The 18,420-nt window shown below is 51.3% G+C and overlaps 10 protein-coding genes and 1 non-coding gene across 12 annotated transcripts; 4 read left to right on the top strand and 7 right to left on the bottom strand.

Annotated features, from left to right (window-relative positions):
• Positions 1 to 35: 35 nt before the first annotated feature.
• PV05_04368 (uncharacterized protein) lies at positions 36 to 322 on the top strand (the record flags this gene model as incomplete). Its single annotated transcript, XM_013460767.1, has 2 exons — positions 36 to 75; positions 141 to 322. 2 exons carry the CDS (start codon positions 36 to 38, stop codon positions 320 to 322), a joined length of 222 nt encoding a protein of 73 aa, XP_013316221.1.
• Positions 165 to 1,435, bottom strand: PV05_04367. Of its 2 annotated transcripts, XM_013460765.1 has the most exons (3): positions 1,313 to 1,435; positions 638 to 1,224; positions 165 to 582 (listed from the first exon to the last, which is right to left on the bottom strand). In XM_013460765.1, the coding sequence occupies exons 2-3, from the start codon at positions 1,110 to 1,112 to the stop codon at positions 380 to 382; spliced, it is 678 nt and encodes a 225-aa protein (XP_013316219.1). In that variant the 5' UTR covers positions 1,113 to 1,224; positions 1,313 to 1,435; the 3' UTR covers positions 165 to 379. The 2 variants fall into 2 exon arrangements, with proteins under 2 accessions (XP_013316219.1, XP_013316220.1); XM_013460766.1 differs by lacking the exon at positions 1,313 to 1,435 and having other exon boundaries at positions 638 to 1,265.
• Positions 1,436 to 1,863: 428 nt separating this feature from the next.
• PV05_04366 (uncharacterized protein) lies at positions 1,864 to 2,846 on the top strand. Its single transcript, XM_013460764.1, has 2 exons — positions 1,864 to 2,136; positions 2,304 to 2,846. The coding sequence occupies exons 1-2, from the start codon at positions 1,943 to 1,945 to the stop codon at positions 2,734 to 2,736; spliced, it is 627 nt and encodes a 208-aa protein (XP_013316218.1). The 5' UTR covers positions 1,864 to 1,942; the 3' UTR covers positions 2,737 to 2,846.
• Positions 2,751 to 5,308, bottom strand: PV05_04365 (uncharacterized protein). The gene is made up of 2 exons (XM_013460763.1): positions 5,179 to 5,308; positions 2,751 to 5,132 (listed from the first exon to the last, which is right to left on the bottom strand). The coding sequence occupies exons 1-2, from the start codon at positions 5,205 to 5,207 to the stop codon at positions 2,963 to 2,965; spliced, it is 2,199 nt and encodes a 732-aa protein (XP_013316217.1). The 5' UTR covers positions 5,208 to 5,308; the 3' UTR covers positions 2,751 to 2,962.
• Positions 5,309 to 5,662: 354 nt separating this feature from the next.
• Positions 5,663 to 5,786, bottom strand: PV05_04364. The gene has a single exon. It is a non-coding gene; the product is annotated as a tRNA-Asn (tRNA).
• A 330-nt stretch (positions 5,787 to 6,116) lies between these two features.
• Positions 6,117 to 8,017, bottom strand: PV05_04363 (uncharacterized protein). The gene has a single exon (XM_013460762.1). The coding sequence runs from the start codon at positions 7,779 to 7,781 to the stop codon at positions 6,408 to 6,410; it is 1,374 nt and encodes a 457-aa protein (XP_013316216.1). The 5' UTR covers positions 7,782 to 8,017; the 3' UTR covers positions 6,117 to 6,407.
• Positions 8,018 to 9,216: 1,199 nt separating this feature from the next.
• On the top strand, positions 9,217 to 10,791 carry PV05_04362 (uncharacterized protein; the record flags this gene model as incomplete). Its single annotated transcript, XM_013460761.1, has 2 exons — positions 9,217 to 10,430; positions 10,479 to 10,791. The coding sequence occupies 2 exons, from the start codon at positions 9,217 to 9,219 to the stop codon at positions 10,789 to 10,791; spliced, it is 1,527 nt and encodes a 508-aa protein (XP_013316215.1).
• A 984-nt stretch (positions 10,792 to 11,775) lies between these two features.
• PV05_04361 (uncharacterized protein) lies at positions 11,776 to 13,987 on the top strand (the record flags this gene model as incomplete). The annotated part of the gene is made up of 1 exon (XM_013460760.1): positions 11,776 to 13,987. The coding sequence occupies one exon, from the start codon at positions 11,776 to 11,778 to the stop codon at positions 13,468 to 13,470; it is 1,695 nt and encodes a 564-aa protein (XP_013316214.1). The 3' UTR covers positions 13,471 to 13,987.
• Positions 13,988 to 14,406: 419 nt separating this feature from the next.
• Positions 14,407 to 15,210, bottom strand: PV05_04360 (uncharacterized protein; the record flags this gene model as incomplete). Its single annotated transcript, XM_013460759.1, has 1 exon — positions 14,407 to 15,210. The coding sequence occupies one exon, from the start codon at positions 15,208 to 15,210 to the stop codon at positions 14,407 to 14,409; it is 804 nt and encodes a 267-aa protein (XP_013316213.1).
• A 519-nt stretch (positions 15,211 to 15,729) lies between these two features.
• PV05_04359 (uncharacterized protein) lies at positions 15,730 to 16,215 on the bottom strand (the record flags this gene model as incomplete). The annotated part of the gene is made up of 1 exon (XM_013460758.1): positions 15,730 to 16,215. The coding sequence occupies one exon, from the start codon at positions 16,213 to 16,215 to the stop codon at positions 15,730 to 15,732; it is 486 nt and encodes a 161-aa protein (XP_013316212.1).
• A 447-nt stretch (positions 16,216 to 16,662) lies between these two features.
• On the bottom strand, positions 16,663 to 17,649 carry PV05_04358 (uncharacterized protein; the record flags this gene model as incomplete). Its single annotated transcript, XM_013460757.1, has 1 exon — positions 16,663 to 17,649. One exon carries the CDS (start codon positions 17,647 to 17,649, stop codon positions 16,663 to 16,665), a length of 987 nt encoding a protein of 328 aa, XP_013316211.1.
• Between the last annotated feature and the right edge of the window lie 771 nt (positions 17,650 to 18,420).

Genomic DNA, 18,420 nt, shown 5'->3' with positions numbered 1-18,420 from the left:
TCGACCCAGATCGATGGCTCGAGCCGACTGCAGACATGAAGCGTGCTTTCATGGCGTTTGGTGGCTCCGCAAGAGGTAAGCTGAACGCATACTGTGCGAAATGGTTGACCACTACTAACGTGGAGACCTTCGCGCCCCAGTCTGTCTAGGTCAAAACCTGGCGCGCATGGAGCTTCTTCACGCTGTAGCACGGTTCTTCCGCGCGTGCCCGACCGCTAGAATCGCAGACAGCATGAAAGATAAGGACGCCACGATGGTAGATTTCTTTGTGATCAAGCCAGCTTGCGGAGCCATGGAGATCACCCTCGATCAAGAGCAATGAGGCAGCTTGTTGAAAGCTTCCATAAACATATATCATATCTCAGCAACTGGCGCATTATCATGGCATGTACACGCTCATCTCCAAACCCTTCGTGTAAGGCAAGGTCAGGTTTGTGAAGCCACTACCCGAGGCTCGCAGATACTCTAGAAGATCCTTGTACCTTGACGCTGAACTTATGGTGTTGTCCACTATGACCACGGCGCCGCGGTGCATCCTTGGTTGGACCAGCTTGAGGACAGGCAGAGCTAAGGGCGCCCAAACTAGGAGTTGTTCAGTTATGCTGAGGCGATCAGAGCCATGTGCGAATAGACTTACTGTCAAGCAGGAGCAAATCGACTTCGGGCAAGCCATCCTTTAGCGTCTCCAGAATGTCGCCCTCTCGGAGCTCGATGCACTTTGCAATCTCGTCTCCCGCTTCTCTCCAGTGCTCTCTGGCTTTGTCGGCCTTGGACTTCTCCCACTCCGTCGCAATGACAGTTCCGAGAGCTGCTCCGGACTTGGTGTTGTTGAAGACCGCAAGAGCGAGGTATATCGTGCTCACACCGAAGCTCGTTCCAGCTTCGACGATGTTCTTTGCGTTGATGGCAAGACAGAGTTGGTATACAAACTCGCATTTGTCTTGGTCCAGAGCAATGAACTTATCGCGCATAAAGTTGTCGAAGCCTTCCGCTCTGTAATCTTCGGCAGTCACTGCCTCTTCTTGGACCATCGATAATTTGTGGAGTCTATCCAGCAAGGACAGAACATGCGCAGGCGCCTTGACAGGCGTCGGAGACTGGCTCGTTGCCATGCTTGCGGAGGAGACTCTGTTCGAATGCTTTGTCTTGGAATTGGGACAGCTTGTGCAATAGCCAAAGGGTATTTTGCCGTTCCCGGATCAGTTGCGTCTCACCTAAATCAAACTTACAGGCAGTCAGGCCTATCCAATGGCAGGAAATCGACTGCAGAATAGCAATGAACAAAGAATATAAATGCAAATGGTAGTTATACCAGGACTCTTATATCCATCCCGCATATGACTCACCACGTGAGGTTGCCTTGATAGAGCTAGCCGAGCGTCAATCAGCGGACTACGGGTGATGTTAGTCGTACTGTATACTGCACATTTCCCTTAGGTAAAAGGGATTGAAAGAGGGCAGCATAACTCGAGCCGAAGTGCCGAGAAGCAGCACAACCAAGGACCTGATTTTGTGGCCAGCTAACAGCAAGCCAACTTCATAAACAACAATGTTGTCTGAGACCAGCTCACCGTCGGCATGCCAGACATGTGTACACGATTTCCCCTACGCCTTGATTACCTCTCATTCGTGGAATGCCGAGATATTCTTCTGTTGAGCGCTATGAACGGCATTGATGACGGCAAAAAGCAGAGGCACGGAAAGGAGCCATACCCTCCTGAAAAGCAGCGTTGATTTATACTGTGTCTTCGAATGGGACTGATATTCTGGCAAGATATATGTATATTTCCAGCTTAGCTCGCAGGAACTCTCGTCTGAGGTCTCCAACTGGAATCTGGGGAAACCTCGAAACTTTTGCTGGTCAATCATCGTAATGTCATACATCTTTTCCCCCGAAGCGCAAGTACCGTAAATCTCCCTGCGATCTTTTCCAGTGCTCACCATGTCTATACCACGGACCTTCCGCCTCTTTGCCTCCCAGACTGAAAGGCCCCTCTGCTCAAGATGCCTCTACCAATCCAGCCTTGCTCAGCAAGGCGTGCGCTGGAACTCGAGCTCCGCAGCTCCCACGGCTCCCCTATTCGCTAGATTGAAACAAGATCTCAAGGCCGCCATGCGGGCAAAAGATCAGGCAAGGTACGGAGCTACTTTCAACGTCCCTTCTGCCCCAGTTGATAGTCAGCTTACTCCGGTCGGCCCAAGTCCCATACAAGGGCCCGCCAGAACGCCTTCATCACCCCACCTTCTAGCATACACTTAAAGCAAGAAAAAAACTCCCGTTGCTGACGCTGGACAACCTACAGATTGACGGTAATTCGCGGCACGATTTCCGAAATCAACCAAGCCGCATCCTCGTCCTCCCCCGTCCAGACGGACATGCAGATCCTCGCACTCCTTCGCAAACGGCGGTCCAGCAGTACGAGTGCGAGACAGGAAGCCCAAGACGCGAACCGGCCGGAGCTACTCGAAAAACTGGACAAGGAGATTGAAGTCGTGGACGAGTTGATGGGCAGCGTGGAGATGATGGACGTGTCGGAGATGAGGTCCATCGTGCGAAGCGCCGTGGAGTCGATGAGAGGTCACGGTGAACAGACGGCGACGGGTGAGCTCAAGCCCGGTCCCGTCATGAAAGAGCTGTTGAAGCCAGGAGGCCCGCTTGATGGGAAACCGCTGGATAAGAAGGTCCTCGCTGAGCTCGTGAGGGAGGAGTGCTTCAGTAATCATGGAAAAGCATGATTACCTAGGTAAGGTTCATTCACCAAAAAGACTCTTGTATTGTATATTATACGAGGAGAGAGACTCTGTCATTCAACCTCAAAACACCGCCAACGGCCATTGGAACACCATCGTCCGTACCTATTTGCTCCAAACCTTCTGATGCCTGATGCAGTCAACATGAAGTGTCGCTTACAAACTCCTACTTCATTTTGCCATGTCCGAATATGTTCACAGATTGCAGTCTTCACTGCTCCAAGTGCGCCGCCCCAACCCTTCTCACAACCTCCCCCCTACGACCATGCCTCGCAAACGTGGATCCGTCCCTGCCCTGCCTGTCAACCAGCTTCGGCAGTCCAACGAAATTGTTGATCCAATTGACTACCACAAGATGCCAGACGAGACTATTCTCCGGCTTCAAGACCCAATGGTTCTCGTCCGGAAAACTCAAGAACCGACTTTCTATTCCCCTCATCTGCAGCACGTTAAAGGCGCTCAGCCCCTCAGAGATTGTCAGCCGATAGTCCAGCTCATTGTGAATCACCAGCATCGGCGTGGCCCAGTTCTTCGTAAACCGGCTCGGATCCCAGCGGTCATACATCTCCTGCCTCTCCCAAATCGGCCCTCCAAGGTCATGGACCGGGAAATACTGCTCTTCGCTGGCCACTTGGCCTGTCATGCTGAATACGCCATCATGACAGACGAGCGCTTTGAACTTGCGTCCTAAATCGTGGCCCTGCATCCAGTTCATCATGTAGCCTCCGTAGGACGCACCGAGTGCCACCGCCCTGGTCGTATCGACAAAGTTCAGTTCCGCCTCGATATACTCGAAGCCCTTGACGAGATCTACGTAGGGTAGTCCACCCCACTCGTTCCGAATTGCGTCGGTGAATCCCTGCCCGTATCCGGTTGAGCCAGTCGGATTTGGACAAACGACGACATACCCTTGCTCCGCGAAAACAGCGGGATTCCAACGCGTTGACCACTGGTCGTTCCAAGCGCCTTGTGGGCCGCCATGGATCAGATATGCCAGGGGATACTTGTGGTCGGCGCGGAAGAATGACGGACGCATCATCCACGCGTGGACCGGGTGAGAGTTTGCGCCTTTCCACCATAGCGACGAGACTTGTTGGGGCGACAGGCCGAAGCGAGCGCCGCCATTCGAAAAGGATGAGAGTGGCACTGGTGCCGATTGGCCGGATGAGTCGACGATAGTGTATGTGCTGTTGTCGACGAGGCTATTGCTCGAGACGAGGAAGAGGTGTGAGTCAGAGGAAAGCGGAGCCAGGTCAATTATATAGCCTGAGTGAGTGAGTTGGCGAGGCCGCCAGTTCGGACCGGGTGCTTCAAGGTTCAGGTCAAGTGCGAAAAGACATCCGCGTCCGGTGTCTTCGGCTTCCATGAGCAGGGTTTTGCCGTCTGGGGTCCACTTCAGAGAGCTAGGCGACCGGTCCCAGCCGCCTTTGCTGTCGCTCGTGTGCATGAGTTCGGTGGCCGAGAGCTCGTCGTCGCAACCAAGGCCGTGGACGAGGACAATTCGGTTCTTGTCACTTTCGTAGCCATCGACGGCCATCTTGAGGAATGCGATGGACTCACCGGACGGGGAGAAAACCGGGGAGGTGGCTGCACCATGCAGCTTGGGAACACGAATCCGACGGAAGCGAGGTGGGCTCATGTCCATCATGTCTGTCTTGGGCAGGAAATAGCAGTCGCCCTTGGTGTGTGTGGCGGGATTGAGATCGGGGTCTTTCGCTACGATGACCAGCCCCGTCGGCCCAATGTCGAAATGGTCGGTACCGCCGAACGGCGGGATGGGACATTCGAATCTTGACCCTTGTAAAGCGTTCTTGAAGCCGAGTAAATTGTATCGGCCTTGTCGTGAGGTTACCACGGGTTGAGATTTCTGAAGGAGACCTGTGAAAATGCTATTCCTCTGCTCCGTGACGTAGGCATCCCAGTGTCGAACGAAGAGCGAATCGTAGAGCCGAGCGGAGCTGTGCGGTTTCTGCACGTCCTTGGGGTTATGAAGACTGCCATCTGGGTTGGCTTGTCCGGCAACGGCGACAACTACTTTGCCAGCTTCGATGACATGAAGCTTGAGGTTGGAGACGGGACCGGGAACAGTGCCAGCGGTATAACACTTGCCTGGGAAGGTGGCATCAGTGATAACGAAGCTTGTGTTCCCGTTTTCGCACTCCTTCAGCCAGATGACCTCGTGGTTGGTGCCTGTCCATCTGGGCTCGCTCGCCTTGGCGTCTTTGCTGATGGTGACAGACTGAGCGGTTGTGAGATCTAGGACACATATTTCATTGGTTCTGGTATGGGTCTCGAATGAATAGGTTGACTGTGTGTATAAAGCAAGCTTTCCATCTGAGCTGGGTACAGCTGCTGATCTTCTCGGAGCGCTCAGAAGGACCCTACGAAGTCAATGGGCGTGTTGGGCGAGATGGCAAAAAGGCTTACTCTGGTGTGTAATGTTTCCTTACAGTCATGATTGTCACTGACCCTTGCCAGCGATCACAAATTTGAAGACCTCGAAATGAATTCGGTGAAATATTGGCAAGTGCCTACCAGGAGATGCCTCGGATCTGATCGAAATTTGAGGACAGTGGGATCTTCCTCAAGTCTGATTGAGCTTGTTGTCCTCAACAAAAGGCGGGGGCCGAAGCGAGACAGAATGGCCAGACCCAAGCTAACTTAGACTGACCGTGACTGTCTACCTCAGACACACACGACACACTAGAAACATTTTCTGTCTGACCAGTCCCTGAGCTGGGAACCTCCGCGTGACGAGCACTGACGTCCAGCCTTCACGACCAGAACAAGGCTGGCAGCCCTGAGTCATCGATCGTTCCCCTCCCGTCCAAAAAAATTCCACACACACCCAAACTCCTCCTGTCATCACTTCCTGGAGCAGGGCAAGACCAAAAGTCCGCAAAAAGGAAATCTCCCCCGGGAAGGCTCGAACTTCCAGCCTCCAGATTTGCCTGATTAACAGCCTCAGTTCGTGCACAACTGCACAACCTGGTTGATTAACAGTCTGACGCGCTAGCCAATTGCGCCACAGGGGATTGGGACTGGGATCTCCTTTGGGATCTCCTGTCCTGATTGTTGAAGGAATTTGGTGGTTCCAAAATATGACCTGTGTGCAAATGACTGTGGGCATCCCGAGGCTAGCCGTCTCGGCAGGGACTGGGTCCACCTGGTCCCACCTGCTTTGGTGGCCAGAATTATATGCTGATTGATAGGTAAGCAGACGCCTGTAAGCGCACTGACTGTTGACCGTATTTTACCCGGAGGATGATTTTGGGAGTTGGTTGGCTGGACAGAGCCTGCAACCGGAGAAATAGGAGAAACGCAACCTGACAGCCGATTTCCCGACTCGAGACTCGAACAGAACATGAAGGCCAAATGTACATCGTTATACAATCTATCATATACAGTAAACGTCATACATCATAGTCGTCAATCATCCTGGTTAGTTGTAAATTCTAACCATATCACAGCAAGGTACCTGGTAGTGGTACCCCTGATCTCCGGGGCCATCGTTCAGCCGCGTGGCCTTAATTTTCATGGACACCAACTCGATAGAAACCCTCCAAACTATGCCAATGTTTCATCACAGACGTGATCGATTCCTGTAACGCCAAGCTTAAAAAAAGTGTCTTTCCCAACGCCGTTCAACCATCACGTCAAACAACCTGAACTCCAAACTTCCAAACTTGCTGTACAGTCAAATCTCCGTCCAATCCTTCGTCCAGCACGACCAAATCGGCGTCCATGCCCGTCTCAAGCTTCCCTTTAGATGCTTCGACGTCCTTCCCTAGCATCTTTGCAGGAGTGCTCGTCACACATTCCAAGGCTTTTGCTGTGCCGCATCCGGTAAATCGTTTAAAGTTATTGACACAGTCAATCAGGTCAACAACACTTCCAGCAATGCGTCCGTTGCTTTCTAGTTTAAGCAATTTTCCTTCTTTGATGAATCGGTCTTCTCCACGCCACTCATAAGCCCCGTCAGGACAGCCAGCAAACTTTTGAGCATCGGTAACGATGATTGCGCCATCAGGATGTGCCGAGTATGCAATCTTCAATGCTTGAGCTGATAGATGAATTCCATCCGCTATCAAGCCAAAGAATGGTTGTCTGTATCGTACTTCAGCATCTAAGTCTGCCATGGATGTGCTGATGCTGAGGCTGGACCGAGGTGTCGATCGTCTTGATGACCTTGGAGAACCCTGAGGTGAACTCGATGTACTTGCAGGCTGGCTGTGTCTCGGGGATGCAACAGGCGTCGAAGGTGTTGATTGTCCTAGTAGGCCGAAGATGCCGGGATCTCGGTGCCCAAATGGCCTCATGGCGTTGAACAGGTGGGTGAGCATTGAAGCTCCTGCAGCAACCGCATTCTGTGCTTGTTCAAAAGTGGCATCGGAATGACCAACAGAGAATACTATCCCCCGAGAAACGAATTCAGGAATCAAGGACATCATTTCGCCGCATTCTGGAGCCGCTGTCACATATCGAACATTCTGAAGGTTTGAAGAGCCGTAGCAATTTTCGATGTCGGCCCATGAATGTGCTTCCCGCAGGACTTCCGAGTTGTGAATGCCGTTGCGTAGAGGTGACAGGAATGGACCTTCGATATGTGCGCCCAGGCTCTCGGAGCCTTCGCTGGCATCTCGGGTTTTCCCAGAAGGACCAAGATGTGGGAGGACAGCATCATAAGCTTCTGGCCGTGTGCTGATGACAGTGGGAACGAAAGAGGTGAGTCCACTTTTGATGATTTGCTTGCGGGTACGACTGAATCCAGCGGCGAAGTCTGGGTCTGGCGTGGAAAAGTCGAAATTGTGAGAACCGTTGATCTGGACATCAATAAAGCCAGGGGCGAGGATCTTTCCTTGCAGGTCGACTATCTTGTCTGCCGTTAACCGAGATGAGTAAAACGCTGTCTGTGGACTCATGATACGTCCACTCTGTGACGACACCCAGAGATCTCCTGGGACCAATTGGCCATCCTTGAGTAGGTAGCCGTTGGTAAACTTGATAACCCGAGGACTTGAGGCCCGCATTTCGAATATGGCCTGAAAACGAGCAAATGTGATAAAGGAGAGTACGATTGCTTGTAGGCTGGCCTTACAAGAATGAGAAAGATCAAACGAAAGGCAGACGACGATGGATAAGAATATAGAAAAACGTAGGGGTGTCACGTCATACTACGTTACCGGTGTGTTGATGAGGCGATATTAGCAAATTTAACTGGCCATCGGGATCTGGAGAACGGCAGGCGACGGAATAGACCGCAGGAAAAGGTGAGATGAGTGGCACGTAGAGAATTCACCAGAAGGGCTTGGACGGTTGTACGATGACAGCAGCCAACACTCCTAGGCACCCAGGTGCTAGGAAAATTTCTCCTCTCATGTTGCAGTGTTGGAGCACGTTCAACCACAAACGCGACGTGACTTGGTAGTATCGATTTGGGAGTACGCAGTACTGTGGTCGGAAGAAGAGAGGTGCTTCCGCGTGGTCACGTTGCCTCTGTTTCAGCCCTATAAGTCGCAAAGGTTTAGACACCTTTGAGAAAAGTGAGGGACGAGAGAGATGCAACGATGGAAAGGAGAAATTGATGGATGGAACGTTGTTCTAGAGAGTCGCAATCAACAGCAAAAGGTGTATGTAACGTCAAGGCGGAGAAGATGCAACACTCTTATCGTAGGCCGGTCACGTGCTGTACTTTTTGCCTGCGCCTTCACCATCCCCACCATCCACTGCATCTCCTGGTCAGTCAACACAACCGCCCATTCGACCTGGTCTCGCGGCAAACCATCACACAAGCATCCCAGGCTATCTCCCACTCCACCTCCAGTCTTACTGATTGCTAGTTGGATCAATTTCCGATGGTCTTCACTCCAGTGAGACCCTGTCGCGGTCGGCTGAGCGACTTGAGCGATTGAACGAGCCTCTCTCATCCAACCTTCAGTCAACACCTCAGTCAAGTATCTGGATTATCCTGCCGTCCAGCCGACGAACCACACTTCTTGGTTGCGAACTAAGGCGTCCGGGTCTTTGGCCATTATCTCAGAGACACCCTTCTATCAAATGGTGCTGTCTTTGCGTCGGTATGCTACAATGTCACTCTTCTATCTCTCTATCTCGAATTGTCTGCTGATACTCATGGTAACCGTCCTTTAGCGCAACCTAGCTCACTATCACCGTACCTCTCCTCTTCTGTCACTCTATCCAAACGACTACTTGTACATCCTTTGACCTCCTTCGTTCTCGAGATCCTCCCTCCATCTCCAGTGCACGCGACACTCCGAGGTTTAAGACCACTCTGCGACCAAACCACACCAGACTCCACTAGGAATCTGCCCCGAGCACCTCCACTCCCGCAATTCCACTCCGCTTGCCACTTGAAGCTTACTTCTTGAGCCTCGTCCGCCTCCAATCTTCTTTCCTTCGCGACCACGGTCCTCTGCTTGTCCGTGCTTGACTTTCTGTTCTACAATGTCCGAGCCCACAAACGAGAAGATGGCGACTACAAGCGCTGGCTCTGCGTCGGAAACCCAAGCACCAGAGATCATGGGTGCGGAAACAAGACCTCACGGCAAGGCATGGATGTACAAGTCCTTCAAGCTTGGTCCGATCACCATACCTGCGTATGCCACACCACAATTTCAGATCGTCTTTGTCGCCCTGGTCTGTTTCTTGTGCCCTGGCATGTTCAACGCAGTCAACGGTCTTGGTGCGGCTGGTCAGGTCAATGCCCATGATATCAACAATGCAAACACCGCTGTCTATGCAACTTTCTCTGTCGTGGGCTTCTTCGCCGGCACCATTGCCAACAAGATCGGCCTTCGCCTTACCCTGGGTATTGGAGGATTCGGCTACTGCCTCTACATTGCCTCAATCTTGTGTTACAACCACACCTTGAATGCAGGCTTCCTGATCTTCGCAGGAAGTCTCCTCGGTGTCTGTGCTGGTTTGCTCTGGACGGCTCAAGGCTCCGTTATGATGTCTTACCCTCCGGAGAAGTCCAAGGGCACGTACATTGCCGTGTTTTGGGGTATCTTCAACCTGGGAGCTGTTATTGGCGGTTTGGTCCCCCTCGGTCAAAGCATCCACAACAAGAGCAATTCCGTTGGGGACGGCACTTATATCGCCTTCATTGTCTTGATGGCAGCCGGTTTCGTTCTGGCAGGCTTTCTGTGCGACCCAAGGCTTGTTGAACGGTCTGATGGTTCTCGAGTTATCATGATGAAGAACCCAACATGGAAGTCGGAGCTCAAGGGTCTCTGGCAGTCTCTGTTTTCCGACTGGTACATCATTCTCCTCTTCCCCATGTTCTTCGCCAGCAACTGGTTTTACACCTACCACTTCCAGGATGTCAATCTTCCAAAGTTCAACATTCGCACCCGTGCCCTCAACAGCGTCTTGTATTATCTCTCTCAAATCATCGGATCCATCATTTTCGGTATTGCTCTCGACAACACCCGTTTCAGCCGCTCCACTCGTGCCAGAGGCGTCATGGTTGTGCTGTTTGTGCTCACCTTTGTGATCTGGGGTGGCGGTTACGACTTCCAGAAGCAGTACAACCGTACCGAGACCACTGCCGATGATTACGTCAAGATTGACTGGACCGACAAGGCCTATATTGGTCCCATGTTCTTGTTCATGTTCTATGGAGCGTATGATTCGGTCTGGCAGACCACAACCTACTGGTGAGCATCTCCCGCTTAATATGCTAATCGCAAGACTGACACTTTTAGGCTTATGGGCTCCTTAACTAATAATGGCCGAAAGCTTGCCAACTTCGCCGGCTTTTACAAAGGTATTCAGTCTGCTGGTGGCGCCATTTCGCCACAACTCGACGCGAACAAAGTTGCTTTTATGACGCAGTTCGCCGTCAACTGGGGTCTGCTGGCTGGCTCACTCCTCATTGCTGCTCCCGTCATCTGGACCAGGGTCAAGGACACCACTGATCTTGAGGAAGATTTGAAGTTCAGTGACGAGACAAAGGCTGATGTTGCCCCTGCCAGTGCCATCGTTGGCCCTGAAGGAATGATGGCAGAGAAGATCTAAGGGGGCCGAAGCCTGATGAAGACGAGTTGAAATCTGGACCGAAGTTCGGGTTCAGTCCGTATTGGCCGGCTCATCTCGGATTGAGCTTGTCGAGCCAAGCATCTGGAGTCAGGAAATGATGTTATCACCAGACAGAGGGAAGGATTACCTCGGTGTTATTAAGGACCCAGAAAGTTTCTAGCGACGTTACCCATGGCGAGCAACGGAATGATACCTTTAGTAACCTAGCTTCTTGCCAATCAATGCCAAATCAGATCCTGAAGTCACACTACTAGGAAGTGGACGGAATGGAATTGATCAGATGCCAAAATGTCTGTCAGAAAGAGGCCCAAGCCCCAAAGCTGATGAGATGGGATCAAAGGGCCAGGCATGACCACTGTCGATGTGACTTTGACCGCTGTACGCCGATGTCGACCTTGGCTGAATCGTTCGACAATCTCATGCTGATGGGGACAAAGAAACCATGCCAGGTGGGTTAAATCAACCCATTGTGCTGCAGACGGTGTTGCCTGCGCCTCAATCAACACGAGGCTGCATGGGTTCTGCCTTTTTGTTATGTTTCAGGGGTACCCCGTAGTCAAGATGTAAATCTGACGCTGAAGCCTTGGTTGAGAACAATGCGCCATTCTCTTCAAAGAAACAAAACGATGCAGATACCCGTGGTTACTGGCGGCGATGGATGCTGGTCGTCTCCAGAACTGCCTGGTACGCCAAGCTGTTGTTCTTTGACGCAGGCTTTCATCGTGTTGGATTGTTTCTGATGGCTGTTTACAATGTCTGATTGAGGACAGACATTGCTGCGTTTGTTCAGATGGGGTGCAGGCAGGGTGTCTGCTCTTATAAGATGATCTGTTCCGAAAGATGGCAACCATTCTCACAGCTCGTCACAAGGACGGTTTTCTCGCTCTTCATCTTGTACCAGGACATAGGAACATCTGCTAATATCGTCATCTCATCAACTTCGCTGAGTGGCCGCTGGTCACCATGGAAGACGAAGACAGCTGGTTGGCGGCCCGCTTCGCCGCCCGTGAGAAGATCCTTGTGTCCAAACAAGCCGAAGCAGCAATAGCACTGAAAGCTAAACAGGACGAAACAAGCATCAGACTTACTGGACATCAAGCTGAAGCGGAGAGAGAGTTGACATTGGCGAGATATCAAAGAGAACTAGCTCAGCTTGAACTGGAGAAGATTGAGCATAACTTGCAATCCAAAAGAAAGCTACTTTCGGAAGAGAAGGAGGAAGAGGAGGTTCTGCACAAATCCAAAAGACCACGACCAGACACTGACCTACACGACTCTGTTCCATCCCGTCAACAGGAAGACCAGCAGCAGACGGCTTCAGCCGTGGAACGAGGTCAACAGCATCATGTCGCAATTGTCGCGGCCCAGCTATCGCCCCACCATCACCGGATACCCACCTCTGCAGCTGGGACATTGCCAGGCGCTTCTGATCAGGATCCTGTCCGTGCAGGTAAAGATGAACAGAACAGCGCAGGTCGCAAGAAGTCGACTCTGCACGGAGAAGACGTTCTGCCCAAATGGACGGTACCCACACTGGCATTCCAGGCTCAGAAAAACACTCAACCAGACCCGCCTCTCCTCACAGCAGTTCAACAACACAAATCCAGTCGCGAAACGTTAGACCCTCGGCTGCGTCGACAGAGCATTTTGCGCCCGGACGGCCCCGATATCTCACGTCGACCATCTACCGACGGTGTGCAAGATGGAGAAGAAGTCAATGACGGACCAGCGGCGCCAGCAACGGGACAAGCACGAAACGCTGGGTGTCGTCGACAGTCACGAATCCCAGAACAAGCGCTGTACCGACCACCACCACTGTCATTTTCATTTACAGACTCGGCGCGACGGTCTTCGCAATCCAACGCAGCCATGGACGAGAAGAGACGATCACCAGCATCGAAACAAGAACCACTGGCGTCAGCCACAACCGCAATATCCGATCCTACCGGCACAACACTGTCCACGCCTCCAGCAAAGGTCGAAAGCGAAGAAACAAAGCCCCCAATCCCAAGATGGGACGGTCCAGGACCGCAGACACCGCAAGCAGCAGAAGACAACCTCCCACAAGTGCGGCGTGTGATTCCCAAATGGGGTGGCCCACCGAAACCTGCGTTGCCACCATCACCATCACCACCACGACAGCCTCGGAGCCGAGTAAACAACGGCAACAACAACAACAACAACAACAACAACAACAACAACAACAACAACAACAACAACAACATCAACATCAACAACCCACCTCCCAGCGCAGACCTCAACAACAACGTGACACACACCAAATTCACCACTCCCCACCGACAAGAAACATTCCAACGCTTCGCACACGTCCTGCTCTCGAAGCTCCAACTCGCGCTGAACAGCGACTTCGGCCTACGCAGTCAGCATTTCTTCCAACAGATCGAGGACCGCGTCGACAGGCGGACTTTCGACCACTTCGGGGCCCTCACGGCGGAGACATGGGACCGGGTGTACACGTTCAAGAGGGGTGAGCGTCGCGTGGACGGGATGGTGGACGACGCAGTGAGGAAGGTGCAGGAGCTGCTTGACGAGTGTATACGGGAGTGCGAAGAGTACGAGGAGCGCGAGATAGATGAGAGGAGGCGGGAGGCGATTGTGGGACGGTGGGTGAAGAGGGCGTCGGAGTTGAGGGTTTGATTTCCTGGCTGGGTGTGTGAGACAATATTGAGCGGGCATTCGTCTTGCTATTAGGGCTGTGGCTGAATGTAACGAATAGTCCAATGTATGAGAGGTTTGGCTGGGTCAAACCCCGAGTGCTATGAAGGATGCTTGTGCAGCTGATAGCGGGTGCGAGATGCTTGACGGGGACTGTTTGCGGCTTGGTTTTGCGATGGGATCTGTGGGCCGCAGCCTGGACCTGTGTCAACTCTCTCTTCCAGAGCGTTTTGATCAGCATGCCGGCCAAACTGGGCTGTTACGAAATCTGTAGCAGGAAACCGTCACATCCATTTCTAACGATGCTCTGGTCACGTGCCTGCTCACGAGGCTCAGATCTTCAGGGGTCACCCAGGGTGTCGTGGGGATACGACAATGGAGACAACATGCAAGGAAAGCTGCATTACTAGTATTCGCGAGGACGTCTTGATCAGTATTTCGCCATAAACTGGAAGCAGGTGCGAGATCAAGCGCTCCGTATGAATGTTTTGGTATTGCTAATCGGCGCTTACGAAGCAATCTCTGGATAAGCCGGTGAATGTCTCCATGGCTTGCAGCCCAGTCGTATTTTTTTGCCAGCAAAAGTAAGAATTCCGAAGCTTTGCATCCGTTGCTAAACTCTTAGCTATCCAACAAAGTCGTTGAACCTCGTGATCGACGACGGTGAATCTGTCTCCCAACGGCTGGCCCATAAAACGTAAGAATATGCCTTTTTTGCATTCTTGTTTCATGCTTTTCGACAGCATTCTCCATGATTGTTATTACTTCACACATGGAAGCATCCAGTGAAGTAGCGAGAGCATGGCTCACCTGAAGGCTCAGTAAAGTTGACCTGCTCTGCCAACTCCTCGACCATCAGGTATACCAAAGCCACGATACGTCCCTCGTCCACGCGTTGCGCGAGAGGAAATAGCGCCATTAGACAAAATTGGAGCCGGACCGCTGGCGTCGTTGTGGGGCTGATACCAATGGCCAAATAAGTGATGTCCCAGTCCTCTCATTTGCATGCGGTGAAGTTGGACAGCGCCGACTCCTTCCGTTGACCACGCTGGCGGACATTCCGTTACCAGGCTGGACTGCAGTTGCTTGGGACTTGGCTTCGTCGCTTTCCGGCTTCCAAAGCATTAGGGCCAAAACATCGTCATCTAAGCTGGGAACATGAGTACCGTCTTCCGAGATACCGGCTTCCGCTATGATGGCTTCTAGGACATTGACGTCTGGACTGCTGGCTTCTAGGATACTGTTGTCTAAGATAGGAGTCATCTCAAAAGGGGATTCGACATCTTGCTCTGGTTGTTTTCCTAGAAGATTAGGCTCTTCGAGAGGGATGAGTTTCATCCTTTTTCGCAGGTTGTCAATCACTTCCATGTTTTCTCCCATCTCTTCGAAGAGCCTTCTCTTCAGCTCCTTTGTCTCGACATCCCCCCAGTTGCCAATTTGGTTCATGGCCTGATTCGCCAGCTGTTGTAAGAATATACGTGCCCTTTGGAGATTTTCAAGCATGCGGGCATATACCCCCGGTACCTTCTTCTCGTACAGTCTCTTAATCGCTTCTGAGCACAAGCCCTCATGTTCGCGTTTTGATAATGTATTTGACACGTATTCTTTCAAATTATCAAGGGCGGATTGCGTGATGTCGCTGTTGATTCCTTGATTCTCAACGGCAAGCACCATATCGTAGAGCAGCGGCTTCAAATCGTTAGGCAACGAATCGGGAGCCATATTGACTGTTCTGTGGATGATATGGACGTTGATGAAGCAAGAATACTGGAAAATATCTGTTATCAAGGTGATGGCCAATGTGAAAGCGCAGGCAGAGAAGACGAAATGGGTATACTGCACCAACACTCGTGTACAGTCAAGGAAAGTGTTGCAATGGGTTGCGCTTACCGCACTCACAGGCGACCATATTGGAGGAATGAATGTTCAGTTTGCTTCGATGGTATTTTAATTTCGTAGAAGCTGTAAAACCCCCGTTGATGGTATCCCAAGTCATTGTGCTCCAATGTACCTAGCATGATGAACTCATGTCTCTCATCGAGCCCTCTGAATGGCACAACACCCGGCATCCAATTACCGCAGCCACCCCTAACTCGGATGCTTTCTTGTTTCCTGGAGTTCTGAAACAGTCCGAAGTCTGCCATCATAATGACCAGCTGGCATCGTATCGATCTTGCGCACCAGTCCGAACGCTTCCACCACCCGTCGTTTGTTTAGCAGGTCAGTGCCATGCTCACAGAACTATTTTGGCTCCGCAGTTGCACGTGTCGATTTCCATTTCTTCCTCAATTGTTCGATATCATTAAACTGTCGATCGAGGTCTTCGTAGTCTCGCTTACGCTTTTCGCGCTGCGCGAGTAGTCCAGGCGGCGGAGTTGATAATTTGCTAACATTTTTGGTGAATTGCTGAGCATTCCGGGACGCTATAAGGCTCTGCTCAAGTTTTCGCTTCGTCTCTTCAAGAGACTCTGACATCTCCTTGAGCTTAGAGTGCATCTGTTCTTCGACCACCATGGCTTTCACCCTGGCATCTGCATCTTTCTCGGAGCAGCTGACGCTACCTGTAGGTTGATTTTCAGTGATGTGGTGCAGATAATTTTCCAGCTCAGCAAGGATGCGTTTTCTGACTGCTTTGATTTCTTCGCTTGGATAGGAGATGTAAGCGTCCGAGGTGATGGCGATGAAGTCGCTAATTACCTCCGCCATCGCCTTGCCCGCGACATACATAGTTCGAGCAACGAATAGGTCGCGTGGCCTGGGATGAATGAGTGCGAGGAAATGATAACTGACTGATAGAAAGGAGAAAGGTAATCCTCTGCAGCATCAAACATGAGCTAGAAGTAGGAGGCCAGTCTATCTTCTATGCTTTGGCCTTGGAGAGGCCCTTACTTAAAGAGTGAAGTGAAGTGCAGTGAAGTGAAATGAGGGAGTAAATGAAAGCCATGTGAAATCATCTGATTGTTTTCCGAAGTAATTTCAACACTCAACCCTCGGTATCATGGCGTTGAGTGCTCCGCAGGTCTGTATCTTGACAACTGTTAAAGTAATACTGGACAATGCCATTTTCTCATGTTACGTCCATGCTCGAGAATCAAGTGTGATTCTGTTTTCTTCCCCATCACCTCCATAGGCTCGTCTTCGATTGTTGCTCGAGCGTCGCAATTTCACCTTCTATCATGGTCGAGATGCAAGTTTTTGGCCGAGTTGAACCCACTCATCAATCGTTTGCGGCAGTCCAGCAGCGGTGTTGCGGAAAGTGAGTTCGAGCCCTTTGACCATCCAGAAAAGAGTCTGATATGCTCGAGTGAAGTAGGCCTTCTTCTCGACACTCCAACCTCGAAGAATAGCGCCACGACGATCACGCAAGATCCGTTGAGACAATTCCTCAAGTCGTCCATTAACATCAATAAACGCAAATGCCCCGTCATGGTCATCAGTCGCACCATACATGTACGGCACGAAGCTGTCCCAAGTCCAATCAACAACAAAGGCCACACTAGTGAGATGTAGCAGTTTGCTCTTCACATGCCCAAGGATGTCTGCGAGGTGTATAAGCCCATCGTCATTTTTGATCTTTCCATTTCTTGGACATGGTCTGTGATGCCGATACTCCAGCTTTCTCACGTATCGTAGTTTGTTGACTGGAATATCCGCCAATAAGGCCTTGGCGAGTCTCGCAATCGCAGCCTTTGAATCTTCATTTGAATCATCTTGACCTTTCTTCTTGGTTCTGCTGCCGGACATAGCCAATGGTGCAGGTTTGATCACGAGAGAGGTAGTGCTGAAGAACAAAGGGGTCCAATCATCGTTGACTTGACGTGACACTGAGAGCAAGGAGCGTCTGGTGACTTGGATCTCCTTCCACTCTTCTTGGCCGAAAATGGGCGTATGTGGGTCATCCAAGTCCGATGGGCAGCAGGCGAAATATCCGTAGACCTGGAGTCGGATCTCCGGAGGCAATTCGATAAACCGAGACCGGTTGCTTTCAGCTTCAGCCGCTTTCTTTCTAGCAGAGCGCGTGTTCGCCACTGGCTTTGGAGATTCTGATTTTGTAGAAGTAGTGGGATGTGCAGATTTTTGTGAGCGCTTCGAAGACGTGTCCGTGGTATATGGCCCGGCTCTTCCTTTGCCCTTTGCTTTTTTAGCCCTTGATTTCGGCATGATGGGTTGGGAGGGGAGATCTTCGGTTTCAATTTGCAATATCACTGGCTGTGTTTAGCAAGGAGAGAGAATTCGAAACGCTGTATGAGACTGGGTTGAAGAAGGCTGTCAGCAAGCTAACGGACAGCGCTTACGAAGTAGGAAGACTTCTAGGGCTCATATGGAGGAAGAGGTTCCATACCAATTGCTTGTGGTACATTCCCGGGTTGAGGACGTTTGATCGAGTTGGATTGTTGAGAAGGTGTCAAATGACCAAGCGGAGAACAATCAGGATCGAGTTTTCGTTTCGGCGAAGATGGTTGAGTATGAAGTGAAAAGTGCGTGAAACTCCTACCCTGAGAGCGCGGGATGGAATGTCTGAAATGAAGTAAAGGAAGCTCACGGGGCAGTAGGCACCAGGCAGTGTTAACTTGCGTACTTTACCTCCAATAAGAGGGTTTTGTCGTTACGAGACAGAACAAATGCAGTTTATCCTGAGATACATTGAGGAAGGCAGAGGTCGCTACTTGCGGCTGTGATATCAGTGACTCTCCTTCTTCCTACGAATCCAGCCACGATATCGCTTGTCCAAAAAGGTCCTCACTTTGTTTGTTGCGCAGCGGGCAATGACATCGCTAAATAAAGGAAGCGGCAGACCTCTGTCACAGAATTGTTAGGCAGGGACGGGAGATCCAAGTGGCAAGGAGTCTGTGAGAGACGCTCAGCATATTTAGAGAGAGAAAACACCACATAATTGATTTCGAAGTACACTCTGGAGGATGATATCTTGTT

This window comes from Exophiala xenobiotica (assembly GCF_000835505.1).
Source record: "Exophiala xenobiotica strain CBS 118157 unplaced genomic scaffold supercont1.3, whole genome shotgun sequence".
NCBI classification, from domain to species: domain Eukaryota; kingdom Fungi; phylum Ascomycota; class Eurotiomycetes; order Chaetothyriales; family Herpotrichiellaceae; genus Exophiala; species Exophiala xenobiotica.
The sequence above is the reverse complement of the archived record's forward strand: the minus strand, read 5'-3'. Positions and strand labels throughout refer to the sequence as shown.